We start from the raw sequence: 17,745 nt of genomic DNA on the forward strand, positions 1-17,745 counted from the left end.
ATCAAATGATTTCATTTATCTGTGGAGTATAAGAACAAAGAAAAAACTGAAGGAACAAAACAGCAGCAGACTCACAGAACCCAAGAATGGACTAACAGTTACCAAAGGGAAAAGGACTGGGGAGGGTGGGTGGGAGGAGAGGGATAAGGGGGAAAATGGGGCACTATGATTAGCACACATAATGTAGGTGGGGGGACAAGGGAAAGGCAGTATATACAAAGAAAACAAGTAATGATTCTATAGCCTCTTACTACACTGATGGACAGTGACTGTAATGGGGTATGTGCGGGGACTTCACAATGGGGAGTCTAGTAATCATAATGTTGTTCAAGTAATTGTACATTAATGATATCAAAATAAAAATATTAAAAAGTAAAAATAGAAAGGTTTTTATGATTATTTCTATAATAGTGACAAAGGAATAATCTAATTCCCAGGCTATTCTTTAAAGGTTTTTACTTGACTTTATTTACTCTCCACTGAAGTAAACATCATATGTGCACTTTTTTCTCACCAATTTTTTTTTTTTAATGTTCCAAGGCACTACTGCCTATTTAAATGACAGAAAGTCATTCCTGAATGACAGAAAGTCTAATCACTGAATGTGCCAATGCCAAGTCTAATTAACAGAGGGATTCTTGGGAGAGTTTATGTGGAACTCAAAAGGACTATGACAAGCTCAAGTTAGTAGATATGATTATAATTAAACCAGAGCAAACCTAGGTAACCATGGAGGATACTGAGATGAAGGAATGTGCTTCCAGACTATCAGTCCTATTAAATGTTTCTTAAAAAAGGCTTTCTGTGGTCAAGTAAGTTTAGAAAATTGAATACTATACCTGTACCCAAGAGATCCCTATATACTAGCATTTAAAAAACTCCAAAATGTCCTAAAGAAACCTATTCAGTTTGGTTAATGTTTCCCACAGAATCCTTTTCTTGAAAAGTATCTATCAACTGAACACACAGTAAGAAAGGTCAACAAAAATTCAATAAAACATCATTACAGAGCAAAATGGTTCTGTAGTTTCATAATGCTTTCACATATATTATTCATGGTTCTCACTCTAAATGCACATCAGAATGACCTCTGAGAACAAAACACTTAAGTGATTTTATCAATAAAACTTACCCAGTAATAGAAGTATCAAGGTTCTAATCATCTAGTTTCTAGTTTAGTACTTTTTCCACTGAAGGTCATAAAGACCACAAACTAAATGCAACAATAATCGGTTATTTTATATATAAATATCAAAATATTACAAAAATGTTTAGATAATCCTTCCATTATACACACTGCTCAGGCTTTCTTGAAAATGAGTGAACTTTTGAACCTCAAAAGTTAGCAGTGATAGAGGGTACATATACTACATTAGGATCCAAAACATAAAAAAATTATATTTGACTTTGAGTCTCAGTTTCCTCATTACAAGTGGGGATATTTAGTATCTGTTAATGGTTGTTACGAAGATCAAAATTAAACAACTAAGTAAAGGATGATGAGTTAAAGATGGTATGAATATGAATGCAACAAGATACTGGTATTTTCCCTGTAAGGTAAGAGATTAAAATCTCATTATAATACAATCCTGCATTGCGGAAGATAACTGTGGCAACATTTTTTCATAACCCAACACTACAGCTGATTTAAACTTTTAAATAATTGCTTCATTTCTATGGAAACCTACAAAACGAGTATTAACAGTTGTAAATGTGTACAAAAGTTGACTTTATGACATAAATCTTACTATCCATTTAAAAGCAATACATGAAAACCATAAGCATTAATCAAACCATAAGCATTACACTGAGGTAAAACTAATTTATCAACATACAAAGCTATTTAATAAATATGTAAGAATAAAAAATTCGAGAACAAACTCAACAAAATAACGGACTTAGTCTTGGTTGGGCACTTAATTATGTATCCCAAATGACAAAATAAACAACAAAAAAACCACCAGACTTACAGATGTTATTCCAAAGATTGACAGAGAAAAGAAGAATGCCCAGTGTAATTACTGCAGCTAGAGTTATTAAAAAAAATTACCCCCTCAGAAACACAATTACTAACTAAAATTTATTAATACTTCAAACTTTCCCAAACACAGTAAAAAAAGTTTTCATAATCAGTAGTGGTGACACTTACCAGTTATACCCTCTGCTAGAAGATCAGTCATTTTGCAGCATGATGCCAAGAGCTTAGTGGTAAATTCATCTAAAAGCATTATCTTACAAGAATATAAATTAAGAAATAGTATAAGAATTTGATTGCAGAGAATTCACAAAAGAAAGAATTTAATCCATTAAACCTATTCAAATTTACAAACATTTTATAACATAAAGTTACCTCAATTCATCTTTTAACTTGAATGACCCAGAGATCATTTTCTCTCTCTCTCTATATATATAGTATTATATATGAGTAAGCAAATAGAAATATTTCCATTTTGAAGCAGAGAACTTGCTCATTTTAAATATATCTTATGTTTAATTCAAATTTTCTTAAAATTATAAAATATCATTTGTACAATAATAATTGTTTCAGGCACTGTTCTAAGCATTTTACATGGATTCATTTAATGTTTCAACCACCTTGTGAGGTCCTAACACCCATTTTATTGACAAGGCAACAGAGGCACAGAGAGGCAAGCAATTTGCCCAAGAAACCACAGCTGTAAGTGGTGAAACTAGGATTTGAAAAGAAGCAGCATGGTTCCAGACACTATACTCTTACAGAAGTATAGTAAGAACAATATAGTGAAGTCCTCAATATAAGGGCAAAATACGCAAATTCTACCTTCCATTCGCCTTCTTTCTTACAGTCATCAAACACTGTTGTTTTTATCTCTGGAAAAGAAAAAAAAGAATTATTTAGGACTCTTACTCAGCAGTTAGAAATGCAATAGATTAACTTCTCAAAAGGTCCAAGATGACTGGGGAAATATCCAACATGGAAATCTGCTAAGCTACATAAAAAGAATGTATGCTTGTTAAATGCTAAGTAAAAATCCAATTTTCTTTAATACTTAACATATATGGTACATTTAAACTGTAATATTTTTGAGCTTTTCAGAATAAGAGTAATACAAAAAAGGTTAATATAGTTAAGTATACAAATATATCTGGAAAATATTTCTGAAAGTATCTGATTTGGATTTTCCTATTCTACTTAGATCCCAAGAAAATAAGTGAAAACAAAAAAACGACAGGAAAATCCCTAACTAGATCCCAATGCTAGATTGTATCTGAAAATGAAAACTGGGTAAGAACTTTTCTTCTGGGTTTACAATATTACAATTTTCAACAATATAAATCACAGCATTAGGATACAAATACACAGTTTTGTTTTATAATCAATAAATATTAATATGTTCCTTGCAACGATTTTCAAAGTTTAATCAAAATCTATTTTTTAAATTATTTACTGATTCATAAAAACCTTTTTTCTTATGTACTAAGTAATACACATAGGCAATTCAAACAGGTATCTTTTCTTCTACTTTATAAAGACAATTACCCATATTTAATGTTTTATTAATTCCAATTAATTTTGAAAACTGTAGTAATATGCAGAATATAACAATAAATGGAAATAAAATGGAAATTACATCAACCATTCTGTCTTTTATTAATTCTTGGTAATGAGATGTTTATATAATTCAAGCTTTTCTATTTCTTAGGCTATATTTGTTTTAAGTGAATGCTTTTAGAAATTTATCACCGAGTTTTTAGCACCATGCTAAAAAATGATGTGTTCAAGCAGAGGGTATATTTAATAAGGGTTATACTAATATTCATCATAATAATTGTGAGCTGGATGGTTTTATGGTAACTCGGAAAGTTTGAAAGTATTAAATATTAGTTAAGGTGCTTATATGTATTTTTTTTTTTTTTTATTGAAGGGTAGTTGCTTATATGTATTTGCTAGGAAGTTTATAATGTTAAATGAGAAACATGGCAAAAGCCTGATGTGTTTACCCATTATTTAAGCCTAAAGCGCTGGTTTCTGGGGTACTATACTGGCAAAGATGAGTATTTTCTCTGGCAGAACTCAGACACCCAAATATTATGCGACTTCCCCTTCTAAGTTTGCTTTATTCCTAATACCCCAAGAAATGAAAATCAAGGACATCTGGCTTATTTTCATAGGATTCTCTTAAGAAATGCTCACAGAATTGATGATTGGAATTGGAGAATTCCAATTGGAGAATTGGATGAACTCACAACATTAGTCTTTAAAACCTTAGAAACATGACACTGCCCTATATGATAGAAACTAATTACATGTGGCTCCTGAGCACTGACATGTGGCTAGCCTGAAGAGGGATGTCCTGCAAGTAAAAACACACACCAGATTTCAATGACTTAGTACCAAAAAAAGGAATGTTAAGTATCATTAGTTTTTATATTGATTACATGTTGAAATGATAACATTTTAGAAATACTGGGTTAAACAAAATATATTATTAAAATAAATTTTACCTGTTTTTCTTATTTAAAATGTAGCTACCAGAAAATTTAAAATTGCATACAGGTACACCTGTGTGTAATTTTACTGTGCTGTGTCTTAATGCTTGTTTTACTGCACTTTGCACATACGCATTTTTACAAATTGAAGGTTTGTGGCAATCCTGAGTTGAGCAAATCTATCACCATTTTTCCAACAGCATTTGCTCACTTCATGTCTTTGTGTCACATTTTGATAATTCTCACAATATTTCAAACTTTTTTGTTATTATATTTGTTATGGTGACCTGTGATCAGTGATCTCTGATGTTAGTATTATTATTTTGGGGTGCCATGAACCACACCCATTTAAGGTGGCAAACTTAATTGGATAAATGTGTTCTGACTGCTTCACTGACTGACCATTCCCTTTCTCCCACTTACTGGGCTCCCTGCTCCCTGAGACACAACAATATTGAAATAAGCCAATTAATAACCCTACAATGGCGCCTAATGTTCAAGTGAAAGGAAGAGTCTCAAGTCTCTCAATTTAAATCAAGATTTAGAAATGATTAAGCTTAGTGAGGAGTGCATATCAAAAGCCAAGACAGGCTGAAAGCTAGGTCTCCTTTCCAAATGGTCACCTAAGCTGTGAATGCAAAGAAAAAGTTCGTGAAGGAAATTATAAGTGCTATTCCAATGAACACACAAATGTTAAGAAGGTGAAACAGTGAATCACATATTAAAGATGGCAGCATGAGAGGTGAGACAGAGGCTTCCTCCTAAAACCACACATAATACGAAAATATAATTAATACTACTAATCCTGAAAGAGCAACCGGAAAGAGGGCTGCACCAAAATGCATACAGCTGGAGAAAAGAATAAACCTCAAGGAGCAGGGTAACGTATTAAAGCTGTGGCCCGGCAGGACCCAAGCCCTTCCCCCACCCCAGCTCACCAGCAGGAGGAAAAGAAATGGAGCGGGGAGGGAGTGGAGGCCTGGGACTGCTGAATACCTAACTCTGGAGATCTGCTATAGGAGCACAAACCTACATTTCATGGTGCTTTCATGGTACTCTCATGATTAGGGGGTTGGAAAGGTAAGACAGACAGAATTCCTGGAGAGACTGAGATTCCAGCTGCTTGTAGAAAGCAGGGACCCATATATGCTGCTCTGGGACAAAAGAAAGGCGGGCAGTCTGAGAGACTTCCTAACAGCAAGAGGGCTGCCAAAGGGGCAAGGACTATCCAGAGCTTACTGCTCAGGAGAAAGGACAGGTAGACAAAATTATCCAAGTACACTCTGCCCAGCAGGTTGGGAGCTGTCTTGATTTTCAGGTGCTCCAGCTCCCTGGCTGGCTACACAGCTCGAAGGATCCCCTCTGTGATATGCAGCCTACTGCGCCTTTCTCCCAGCCAGCCACACCTGGCTCACAAACCAGGAAACCCTACCCTTGCATTAGGCCAGCCAGAGGGAAGCCCCATCTACAGTAACTACAAACTGAAGTTGTAGCAAAGCACAGAGGCTTATACCTGTGTGCTAGGCCCACTGGTTCTGGCAGTGGAGGCAGGCATAGCAGCTGGGAAGCAGGAAACAGCTCTTTCCTCCCCCCTGGCACCAATACTGCTCCCCTGCAACCCCCAACATTGCTTCAGGGGCTGAGCAGCTCCATAGAGTAGAGCTACTGGGCACTAGAGGGCTCCATACACAAATATGAGATGCTAAAGAAACCTAGTTCAAAGTAAAATTATGAAGACAACACCTGAGAAAGATTCAAATGAAATCAACCTCATGAATCTTCCTGAAAGGGATTTCAAAATAAAAATCATTAACATGCTCATGGAGGTACAGAAAAATATTCAAGAACTCAGGAATGAATTCTGGTCAGAGATCCATCCAATTGATGAAGAGCACAATGGAGGGTATTAAAAGCAGATTAGATATGGTGGAAGAGATGATAAATGAAATAGAAATTAGAGAATAAGAAAACAATGAAGCTGAGGCACAGAGAGAAAAAAGGATCCCTAAGATTGAAAGAATATTGAGAGAACTGTGTGACCAATCCAAAAGGAACAATATCCACATTATAGGGATACCAGAAGAAGAAGACAGAGAAAAAGGGATAGAAAGTGTCTTTGAGGAGGTAATTGCTGAAAATTTCCCCAATCTGGGGATGGAGATAGTCTGTCAGGCCATGGAGGTGCACAGATCTTCCACCACAAGGGACCCAAGGAAGACAACACCAAGACATATAGTAATTAAAATGGCAAAGATCAAGCATAAAGACAGACTATTAAAAGAAGCCAGAGAGAGAAATAAGATCATATACAAAAGGAAAGCCCATCAGGCTATCATCAGACTTCTCAGCAGAAACCTTACAGGACAGAAGGGAGTGGCATGAGGTATTTAATGCAATGAAGCAGAAGGGCCACAAACCAACAATACTTTATCTGGCAAGATTATCATTTAAATATGAAGGAGGAATTAAACAATTCCCAGACAAGCAAAAGTTGAGGGAATTTGCCTCCCACAAACCAACTCTACAGTGTATTTTGGAGAGACTGCTATAGATGGAAGTGTTCCTAAGGTTTAATAGCTGTCACCAGAGGTAATAAAACCACAGTAAAGAAAGTAGAACAGTTAATTACTAAGCAAATGCGAAATTAAATCAACTATCATCAAAGTCAATCAAAGGATAGACAAAGAGTACAAAATATGATAACTAATATATAAAGAATGGAGGAGGAAGAAAAAGGAGGAGAAAAAAAGAACGTTTAGATTGTGTTTGTAACAGTATATTAAGTGAGTTAAGTTAGATTCTTAGATAGTATGGAAGTTAATCTTGAATCTTTGCTAATCATGAATCTAAGGCCTGCAATGGCAGTAAGTTCATACCTATCGATAATCACCCCAAATGTAAATGGACTGAATGCACCAATCAAAAGACATAGAGTCACTGAATGGATAAAAAAGCAAGACCCATCTATATGCTGCTTACAAGAGACTCACCTCAAACCCAAAGACATACACAGACTACAAGTGAAGGGATGGAAAAGGTATTTCGTGCAACTAATAGAGAGAAAAAAGCAGGAGTTGCAGTAGTTGTATCAGACAAAATAGACTTCAAAACAAAGAAAGTCACGAGAGATAAAGAAGGACATTACGTAATGATAAAGGGATCAATCCAACAAGAAGATATAACCATTATAAATATTTATGCACCCAACACAGGAACACCAACATATGTGAAACAAATACTAACAGAATTAAAGGAGGAAATAGAATGCAATGCATTCATTTTAGGAGACTTCAACACTCCACTCACTGCAAATAACAGATCAACCAGAAAAAAAATTACTAAGGACACAGAGGCACTGAACAACACATTAGAACAGATGGACCTAACAGACATCTACAGACCTCTACACCCAAAAGCAGCAGAATACACATTCTTCTCAAGTGCACATGGAACATTTTCAAGAATACATCATATGCTAAGCCACAAAAAGAGCCTCAGTAAATTCAAAAAGACTGAAATTGTACCAACGAGTTTCTCAGACTACAAAAGTAAGAAACTAGAAATAAATTACGCAGAAGAAAATGAAAAATCCCACAAACACACGGAGGCTTCACAACATGCTCCTAAATAATCAATGGATCAACGAACAAATTAAAATAGAGATCAAGGAATATATGGAAACAAGTAAGAACACAAAGCCCCCCAACTTTTGTGGGACATGGCGAAAGCAGTCTTAAGAGGAAAGTATATAGCAACCCAGGCATATTTAAAGAAGGAAGAACAACCCCAAATGAATAGTTTAAAGTAACAATTATTGAAATTAGTAAAAGAAGAACAAATGAGGCCTAAAGTCAGCAGAAGGAGGGACATAATAAAGATCAGAGAAGAAATAAATAAAATTGAGAAGAATAAAACAATAGAAAGAATCAATGAAACCAAGAGCTGGTTCTTGGAGAAAATAAACAAAATAGATAAGCCTCTAGCTGGACTTATTAAGAGAAAAATAGAATCAACACACATCAACAGAATCAGAAACAAGAAAGGAAAAATCACAACAGACACCACAGAAATACTAAGAATTATTACACAATATTATGAAAACCTATATGCTAACAAGCTGGAAAACCTAGAAGAAATGGACAACTTCCTAGAAAAATACAACCTTCCAAGACTGACCAAAGAAGAAACAGAAAATCTAAACAGACCAATTACCAGCAACGAAATTGAAGCAGTAATCAAAAACTACCCAAGAGCAAAACCCCCGGGCCAGATGAATTTACCGCAAAATTTTATCAGACATACAGAGAAGAAATAACACCCATTTTCCTTAAAGTTTTCCAAAAAACAGAAGAGGAGGGAATACTCCCAAACTCATTCTATGAAGCCAGCATCACCCTAATACCAAAACCAGGCAAAGACCCATGAAAAAAAAAAATTACAGACCAATATCCCTGACAAACATAGTTGCAAAAATACTTAAGAAAATATTAGCAAACCGAATTCAAAAATACATCAAGAGGATCATACACCATGACCAAGTGGGATTTATCCCAGGGATGCAAGGATGGTACAACATTTGAAAATCCATCAACAGGAGGCGGAGCCAAGATGGTAGCATGAGTAGAGCAGCGGAAATCTCCTCCGAAAACCACATATATTTTTGAAAATACAACAAAGACAACTCTTCCTAAAAGAGAGACCAGAAGACACAGGACAACATCCAGATCACATCCACCCCTGCAAGAACCCAGCACCTGGTGAAAGGCGTAAGATACAAGCACCGGCCAGGCCGGAGGAGAGGAGTCGGAGTGGGGAGGGAGAGGGAGCCCAGGACTGCTAAATAGCCAACCCTAGCCATCCGCACCAGACTGCAGACAGTGCATGTGTGGGGTCCTGGATAACAGGGAAAAAAGATAGTAAGACCTGTAAGCGGGTCCCCGCAGCCAGCGACCTGAGGACAAAGAAAAGCGAGTGCTTTCTGGAAGTCTTAAACGGACAGGGACCCCACTGCCAGATGGAAGCATCCTGGGTCACGTAGTCCAGCAGCAGGGAATCTGGGGAACACTGGGCACTCTAACACCCTGGGCAGCAGGGAGCACGGAGGCCCCTCACGGAGATAAATAGCCTCCCGGCCGTTCCCCCTCCAACACAGCTCCACCATATCGGAGCAGCAGAACGAGGCAGGCCACGCCCACAGCAACAGCAGAGATAAACTCCATAGCAGCCGGGCAAGAATCAGAAGCCCTGTCTGCGCGCAGCTGCCCAGCACAAGCCACTAGAGGTCGCTGTTCTCCCAGGAGAGGAAGGCCACAAACTAACAAGAAGGGAACTTCTTCCAGCCGTCACTCGTGCCAGCTCTGCAAACTATCTCTATCGCCATGAAAAGGCAAAATTTCAGGCAGACAAAGATAACACAGACAACACCTGAGAAGGAGAAAAACCTAACCAGTCTTCCTGAAAAAGAATTCAAAATAAAAATCATAAACATGCTGACAGAGATGCAGAGAAATATACAAGAGCTAAGGGATGAAGTCCAGAGGGAGATTACAGACGTCCGGAAGAAGATTACAGAAGTGAAACAAACTCTGGAAGGATTTGTAAGCAGAATGGATAAGATGCAAGAGGCCACTGATGGAACAGAGACCAGAGAACAGGAATGCATAGAAGCTGACACAGAGAGAGATAAAAGGATCTCCAGGAATGAAACAATATTAAGAGAACTGTGTGAACAATCCAAAAGGAACACTATCCGCATTATAGGGGTACCAGAAGAAGAAGAGAGAGAAAAAGGGATAGAAAGTGTCTTTGAAGAAATAATTGCTGAAAACTTCCCCAAACTGGGGGAGGAAATAATCGAACAGACCACGGAAATACACAGAACTCCCAACAGAAAGGACCCAAGGAGGACAACACCAAGACACACAATAATTAAAATGGCAAAGATCAAGGACAAGGAAAGACTTTTAAAGGCAGCTAGAGAGAAAAAGGTCACCTATAAAGGAAAAACCATCAGGCTATCATCAGACTTCTCAACAGAAACCTTACAGGCCAGAATAGAATGCCATGATATATTTAATGCAATGAAACAGAAGGGCCTTGAACCAAGGATACTGTATCCAGCAGGATTATCATTTAAATATGGAGGGATTAAACAATTCCCAGACAAGCAAAAGTTGAGGGAATTTGCCTCCCACAAACCACCTCTACAGGGTATTTTAGAGGGACTGTTCTAGACGGGAGCACTCCTAAGACTAAACAGATGTCACCAGAGAAAATAAAATCACAGCAAAGAAAGGAGACCAACCAAATACTAACTAAAGGCAAAAAATAAAATCAACTACCCACTAAAAGCAGTTAAAGGAAATACGAAAGAGCAGAGAATAAAACAACCAACATATAAAGAATGGAAGAGGAGGAATAAGAAGGGAGAGAAGAAAAGAATCTCCAGACTGTATATATAACAGCTCAATAAGCGAGCTAAGTTAGGCAGTAAGATACTAAAGAAGCTAACCTTGAACCTTTGGTAACCACGAATCTAAAGCCTGCAATGGCAATAAGTACATATCTTTCAATAGTCACCCTAAATGTAAATGGACTGAATGTACCAATCAAAAGACATAGAGTAATAGAATGGATAAAAAAGCAAGACCCATCTATATGCTGCTTACAAGAAACTCACCTCAAACCCAAAGACATGCACAGACTAAAAGTCAAGGGATGGAAAAACATATTTCAGGCAAACAACAGAGAGAAGAAAGCAGGGGTTGCAGTACTAGTATCAGATAAAACAGACTTCAAAACAAAGAAAGTAACAAGAGATAAAGAAGGACATTACATAATAATAAAGGGCTCAATCCAACAAGAGGATATAACCACTATAAATATATATGCACCCAACACAGGAGCACCAGCATATGTGAAACAAATACTAACAGAACTAAAGGGGGAAACAGAATGCAATGCACTCATTTTAGGAGACTTCAACACACCACTCACCCCAAAGGATAGATCCACTGGGCAGAAAATAAGTAAGGACAAAGAAGCACTGAACAACACACTAGAACAGATGGACCTAATAGACATCTATAGAACTCTACATCCAAAAGCAACAGGATATACATTCCTCTCAAGTGCACATGGAACATTCTCCAGAATAGACCACATACTAGCTCACAAAAAAAGCCTCTGTAAATTCCAAAAGACTGAAATTCTACCAACCAACTTTTCAGACCACAAAGGTATAAAACTAGAAATAAATTCTACAAAGAAAACAAAAAGGCTCACAAACACATGGAGGCTTAACAACATGCTCCTAAATAATCAATGGATCAACGAACAAATTAAAATAGAGATCAAGGAATATATGGAAACAAATGGCAACAACAACACAAAGCCCCAACTTCTGTGGGACACAGCGAAAGCAGTCTTAAGAGGAAAGTATATAGTGATCCAGGCACACTTAAAGAAGGAAGAACAATCCCAAATGAATAGTCTAACATCACATTTATTGAAACTGGAAAAAGAAGAACACATGAGGCCTAAAGTCAGCAGAAGGAGGGACATAATAAAGATCAGAGAAGAAATAAACAAAATTGAGAAGAATAAAACAATAGAAAAAACCAATGAAACCAAGAGCTGGTTCTTGGAGAAAATAAACAAAATAGATAAGCCTCCAGCTAGACTATTTAAGAGAAAAAGAGAATCAACACGCATCAACAGAATCAGAAACGAGAATGGAAAAATCATGACAGACACCACAGAAATATTAAGAATTTTTACAGAATACTATGAAAACCTATATGCTAACAAGCTGGAAAACCTAGAAGAAATAGACAACTTCCTAGAAAAATACAATCTTCGAAGACTGACCAAGGAAGAAACACAAAAGTTAAACAAACCAATTATGACCAAAGAAATTGAAATGGTAATCAAAAAACTACCCAAGAACAAAACCCTCGGGCCAGACGGATTTACCTCGGAATTTTATCAGACATACACAGAAGACATAATACCTATTCTCCTTAAAGTTTTCCAAAAAATAGGAGGGAATACTCCCAAACTCATTCTATGAAGCTAACATCACCCTAATACCAAAACTAGGCAAAGACCCCATCAAAAAAGAAAATTACAGACCAATATCCCTGATGAATGTAGATGCAAAAACACTCAATAAAATATTAGCAAACCGAATTCAAAAATATATCAAAAGGATCATACACCATGACCAAGTGGGATTCATCCCAGGGATGCAAGGATGGTAAAACATTCGAAAATCCATCAACATCATCCACCACATCCACAAAAAGAAGGACAAAAACCACATGATCATCTCCATAGATGCTGAAAAAGCATTTGACAAAATTCAACATCCATTCATAATAAAAACTCTCAGTAAAATGGGTATAGAGGGCAAGTACCTCAACATAAGAAAGGCCATATACGATAAACCCACAGCCAACATCATACTGAACAGCAAGAAGCTGAAAGCTTTTCCTCTGAGATCGGGAACAAGACAGGGATGCCCACTCTCCCCACTATTATTTAACATAGTACTGGAGGTCCTAGCGATGGCAATTAGACAAAACAAAGAAATACAAGAAATCCAGATTGGTAAAGAAGAAGTTAAACTGTCACTATTTGCAGATGACATGATATTGTACATAAAAAACCCTAAAGACACCACTCCAAAACTACTAGAACTGATATCGGAATACAGCAAAGTTGCAGGATACAAAATTAAAACAAAGAAATCTGTGGCTTTCCTATACACTAACAATAAACTAATAGAAAGAGAAATGAGGAAAACAATTCCATTCACAATAGCATCAAAAAGAATAAAATACCTAGGAATAAACCTAACCAAAGAAGTGAAAGACCTATACCCTGAAAACTACAAGACACTCCTAAGAGAAATTAAAGGGGACACTAACAAATGGAAACTCATCCCATGCTCTTGGCTAGGAAGAATTAATATCGTCAAAATGGCCATCCTGCCCAAAGCAATATACAGATTTGATGCAATCCCTATCAAATTACCAGCAACATTCTTCAATGAACTGGAACAAATAGTTCAAAAATTCATATGGAAACACCAAAGACCCTGAATAGCCAAAGCAATCCTGAGAAAGAAGAATAAAGTGGGGGGGGGGGGAATCTCACTCCCCAACTTCAAGCTCTACTACAAAGCCATAGAAATCAAGACAATTTGGTACTGGCACAAGAACAGAGCCATAGACCAGTGGAACAGATAAAAGACTCCAGACATTAACCCAAACATATATGGTCAATTAATATTTGATAAAGGAGCCATGGACATACAATGGGGAAATGATAGTCTCTTCAACAGATGGTGCTGGCAAAACTGGACAGCTACATGTAAGAGAATGAAACTGGACCATTGTCTAACCCCATACACAAAAGTAAATTCAAAATGGATCAAAGACCTGAATGTAAGTCATGAAACCATAAAACCCTTAGAAAAAAACATAGGCAAAAATCTCTTAGATATAAACATGAGTGACCTCTTCTTGAACATATCTCCCCGGGCAAGGAAAACAAAAGCAAAAATGAACAAGTGGGACTATATCAAGCTGAAAAGCTTCTGTACAGCAAAAGAGACCATCAGTAGAACAAAAAGGTACCCTACAGTATGGGAGAATATATTTGTAAATGACAGATCCGATTAAGGCTTGACATCCAAAATATATAAAGATCTTACCCATCTCAACAAACAAAAAGCAAATAATCCAATTAAAAAATGGGCAGAGGAAATGAACAGACAGTTCTCCAAAAAAGAAATTCAGATGGCCAACAGACACATGAAAAGATGCTCCACATTGCTAATTATCAGAGAATTGCAAATTAAAACCACAATGAGATATCACCTCACACCAGTAAGGATGGCTACCATCCAAAAGTCAAACAACAACAATTGTTGGCCAGGTTGTGGAGAAAGGGGAACCCTCCTACACTGCTGGTGGGAATGTAAATTAGTTCAACCATTGTGGAAAGCAATATGAAGGTTCCTCAAAATGCTCAAAATAGACTTACCATTTGACCCAGGAATTCCACTCCTAGGAATTTACCCTAAGGATGCAGCACTCCAGTTTGAAAAAGACAGATGCACCCCTATGTTTATCGCAGCACTATTTACAATAGACAAGAATTGGAAGCAACCTAAGTGTCCATCAGTAGATGAATGGATAAAGAAGACGTGGTACATATACACAATGGAATATTATTCAGCCATAAGAAGAAAACAAATCCTACCATTTGCAACAACATGGATGGAGCTAGAGGGTATTATGCTCAGTGAAATAAGCCAAGCGGAGAAAGACAAATACCAAATGATTTCACTCATCTGTGGAGTATAAGAACAAAGAAAAAACTGAAGGAACAAAACAGCAGCAGAATCACAGAACCCAAGAATGGACTAACAGGTACCAAAGGGAAAGGGACTGGGGAGGATGGGTGGGTAGGGTGGGATAAGGTAGGGGAAGAAGAAAGGGTGTATTATGATTAGCATGCATAATGTGGGGGATGGGAGAAAAGGGAGGGCTGTGCAACACAGAGAAGATAAGTAGTGATTCTACAACATTTTGCTATGCTGATGGACAGTGACTGTAATGGGGTTTGTGGGGGGGGACTTGGTATAGGGGAGAGCCTAGTAAACATAATATTCTTCATGTAATTGTAGATTAATGATAACAACATAAAATTTTTTTTAAATTTTAAAAAAAGAGTCACCCTGTAACTCTTGATAAGCAAAATGCCAATCTTATAATTATCCAATTTTTAAAAAGGCGTTTTCACACCTTTTTTCTTTCCCCTGTATATACTTGTTTTCAGTACCTAGTATGTTAACAACTATGCCAGTTGCTGATTTGGAGTCTTAATTTTACACAAGGCACTCCGTAACTTCCAGAATTTTGTTAACTAAGTCATTTCTGTTCTTTGCTCAAAAAGCTGGAGCCAGAAATACTAATTAGATGTTATTCCCTTTCCATTACTGGACGGACTATAATTATTTTGAACCCGGCAATGACAATGATGGTGCTTCCCGTTTGGTGGTTTCGTTTCTGCTCTGACCTGGCCGACCTAGGTTCGTAGCGATTTTTATAAAAGTCGTAGATGATATGGCAGAATGACAGTACGTCAATAACGAATAATGACTACAGTCCTACAACACGGAGCTCCCAGAGAGTGAGGGGTGAGGCGAGGGTGCAGCTCTGCCCCCAGATTTCATCATTCCGATAGTCTGTTCTCAACAACTGTTTAGAAAGTGGGCTCCTCTAGGAAGAGAGGAAGAAGGGTCTGTGTAACATTTTACTTAAGGACAGACATTTAAAAGTACGGTTGCAAAATCCTCTTTGATACTAAAACGAGTAAGCCGAATACGCAGTTTTCGGAAACTCAAGTGTGGGAAGAAGGGGAGGGGCGGAATGGCCGAGCGCCCAGGCTGCGCCGAGCGGAGAGACCCCAGCGGCGGGGCGTGGACAGCGCCGCCGAGGTTACGCTCGAGGGCCGCGGGAGGAAATGCCGGGCCGGGAGCTGCAACCCCGGGCTTCGGGGCCAGAGCCGGGCCAAGGCTACAGGGGTGCCGACGCTAGCGAGGAGGAGGCAGCGCGCTCCCGCACCCCGCTGTCCCCGGGCTGGCAAGGAAGAGGGCTGTGGGGGGAAGCGGGAAGGGAAGCAGGAAGTCCAACAGGGACAGGGTCTCAATGCAACAAGTACCCGCGGCGGCTTCCCAAGAGACTGCAGGCCTGCGGCAGGTTCGCTAGGCCCGGCGCGGCGGCCCCCTGGCCTTCCCCCTCTCGGCCACTGCCCCACCGCACTTACTCTGCCACACGACGCTCTTCAGCCCCCGTTCCGTCCCTGGCGGCGCCATCTTCCTAACTGCAGAGGACCAGCCACTGCCCCCAACACGCAACTTACTTCGGCTGCGAGGGAGCAGCTTGGGCGGACCCGCCCCCTCCCACGGGTCGCGCCCTCCGGAGACGTCACACGCGTCCGCAAGGGATTCCGGCCCACCCCTGGATGGAGGCTGCGCAGCGCGGGTGGACTCTCAGTGGGCCGCGCGCGCCCCCTGGTGGGAGGCTGCGTCCACTGAAGTTCGATGTCCCGTGACGTCAAAAGCCGAAACCTTGCATTGCGCTGTGAGTTAATAGGGTGTAAGAAATTCCTTGTTCGCGCATACAGTACTTGAAGAAGGGGAGGGATCCTGCGCTTAGCAAAAGAAGCCATAACAAAAGCAATTCGTAATAGACCTCAATAGGCCGCTCAACTACCGAATGGAAAATTTACCCCGCCCCACAAAAGCCTATTTTATCCATTTTTCAAGGACATTGCATAGAACTATGAGGTACCCACCAGTGTGTCCAGAACTGAGCAGGTCTTTCAGAAAACTCGAAGAAATGAGAGACCCTTCTGAAGAACTTAAAGTCTAATTAGCTCAATTCCTGGCCTGCTGAAGGTAGTCAAAAGTTGGTCGAAAAGGGAATGCCTTAATGGTGACAATATAAAAAATGGTGACAACCAATAAAATAAAATTATTCAACAAATTCATGTGCAAAATTGTATGGAAGAGGCTGTCAATGCTTAAGGATTTAAAAGAAGGAATTATTGTTGAAAGCAGATTTGCAAAGGAGGTAATTTGATGTCAGACTTAGAAAGTTTAGGCAGAGATCTATTTCCCGAGATGGTTCTTTTGAGACATAAAAACAAAGTAATCAGTCATGAATTAAAGCAGTTAGTTGCTAAGAGCCCCAAGTGACACAATCATCGTCTACACTAACAAAGTAGATTTTCCTCTGAGTTGCAGAGAACCTAGAGTCTTAATACGAGTTGGTCAAATAGGAAAGTCTAAATGGTTAGTACTAGTAATAATAATAATGGCTAATATTTACTGAGTGCTTACCATCCGCCAGGGTCTAAGTAGATTATCTCACTGATCCTCTGAGCAGCCCTATCAGACAAAGAGATTGAAGCTTAGGGAAGTTAAGTAACTTGCCAGGGATGCACAGCTAGTAGTAGAGTGGGAACCAGGATGAGGCTTGGGTTACTCAGAAGGCGATATAGAGCAGTCTTGCAATTTTTGCTCTTTAGGAGAGAAAAGAAGAATGAAGAATAAAAATCGCCATACAGTGGATTCAAGAGCAACCTATGGCATGAATGGTTTTTCCTTCAAGTCTTATATGGAAATGAAACCTGGAGCTCTGGCTTCTTTTAAATCCACCTTAAATACACTCAGCTGCTCAGAATTTTAAATGAACACAT

General features: G+C 38.7%; 1 protein-coding gene across 1 annotated transcript in view; it reads right to left on the reverse strand.

The window, feature by feature from the left end:
* Window positions 1–16,526, reverse strand: part of STXBP3 (syntaxin binding protein 3) — an 81,056-nt gene extending 64,530 nt beyond the window's left edge. The window contains exons 1-3 of the mRNA XM_036916630.2: window positions 16,309–16,526; window positions 2,801–2,850; window positions 2,150–2,231 (exon numbers count right to left, since the gene is read on the reverse strand). Of these exons, the coding sequence (XP_036772525.1) occupies window positions 2,150–2,231; window positions 2,801–2,850; window positions 16,309–16,357 (181 nt within the window). The 5' untranslated portion in view covers window positions 16,358–16,526. The remainder of the gene's footprint in view (window positions 1–2,149; window positions 2,232–2,800; window positions 2,851–16,308) is intronic.
* Between the last annotated feature and the right edge of the window lie 1,219 nt (window positions 16,527–17,745).

This window comes from Manis pentadactyla, chromosome 4 (genome assembly GCF_030020395.1).
Source record: "Manis pentadactyla isolate mManPen7 chromosome 4, mManPen7.hap1, whole genome shotgun sequence".
Taxonomy (NCBI): Eukaryota; Metazoa; Chordata; class Mammalia; order Pholidota; family Manidae; genus Manis; species Manis pentadactyla.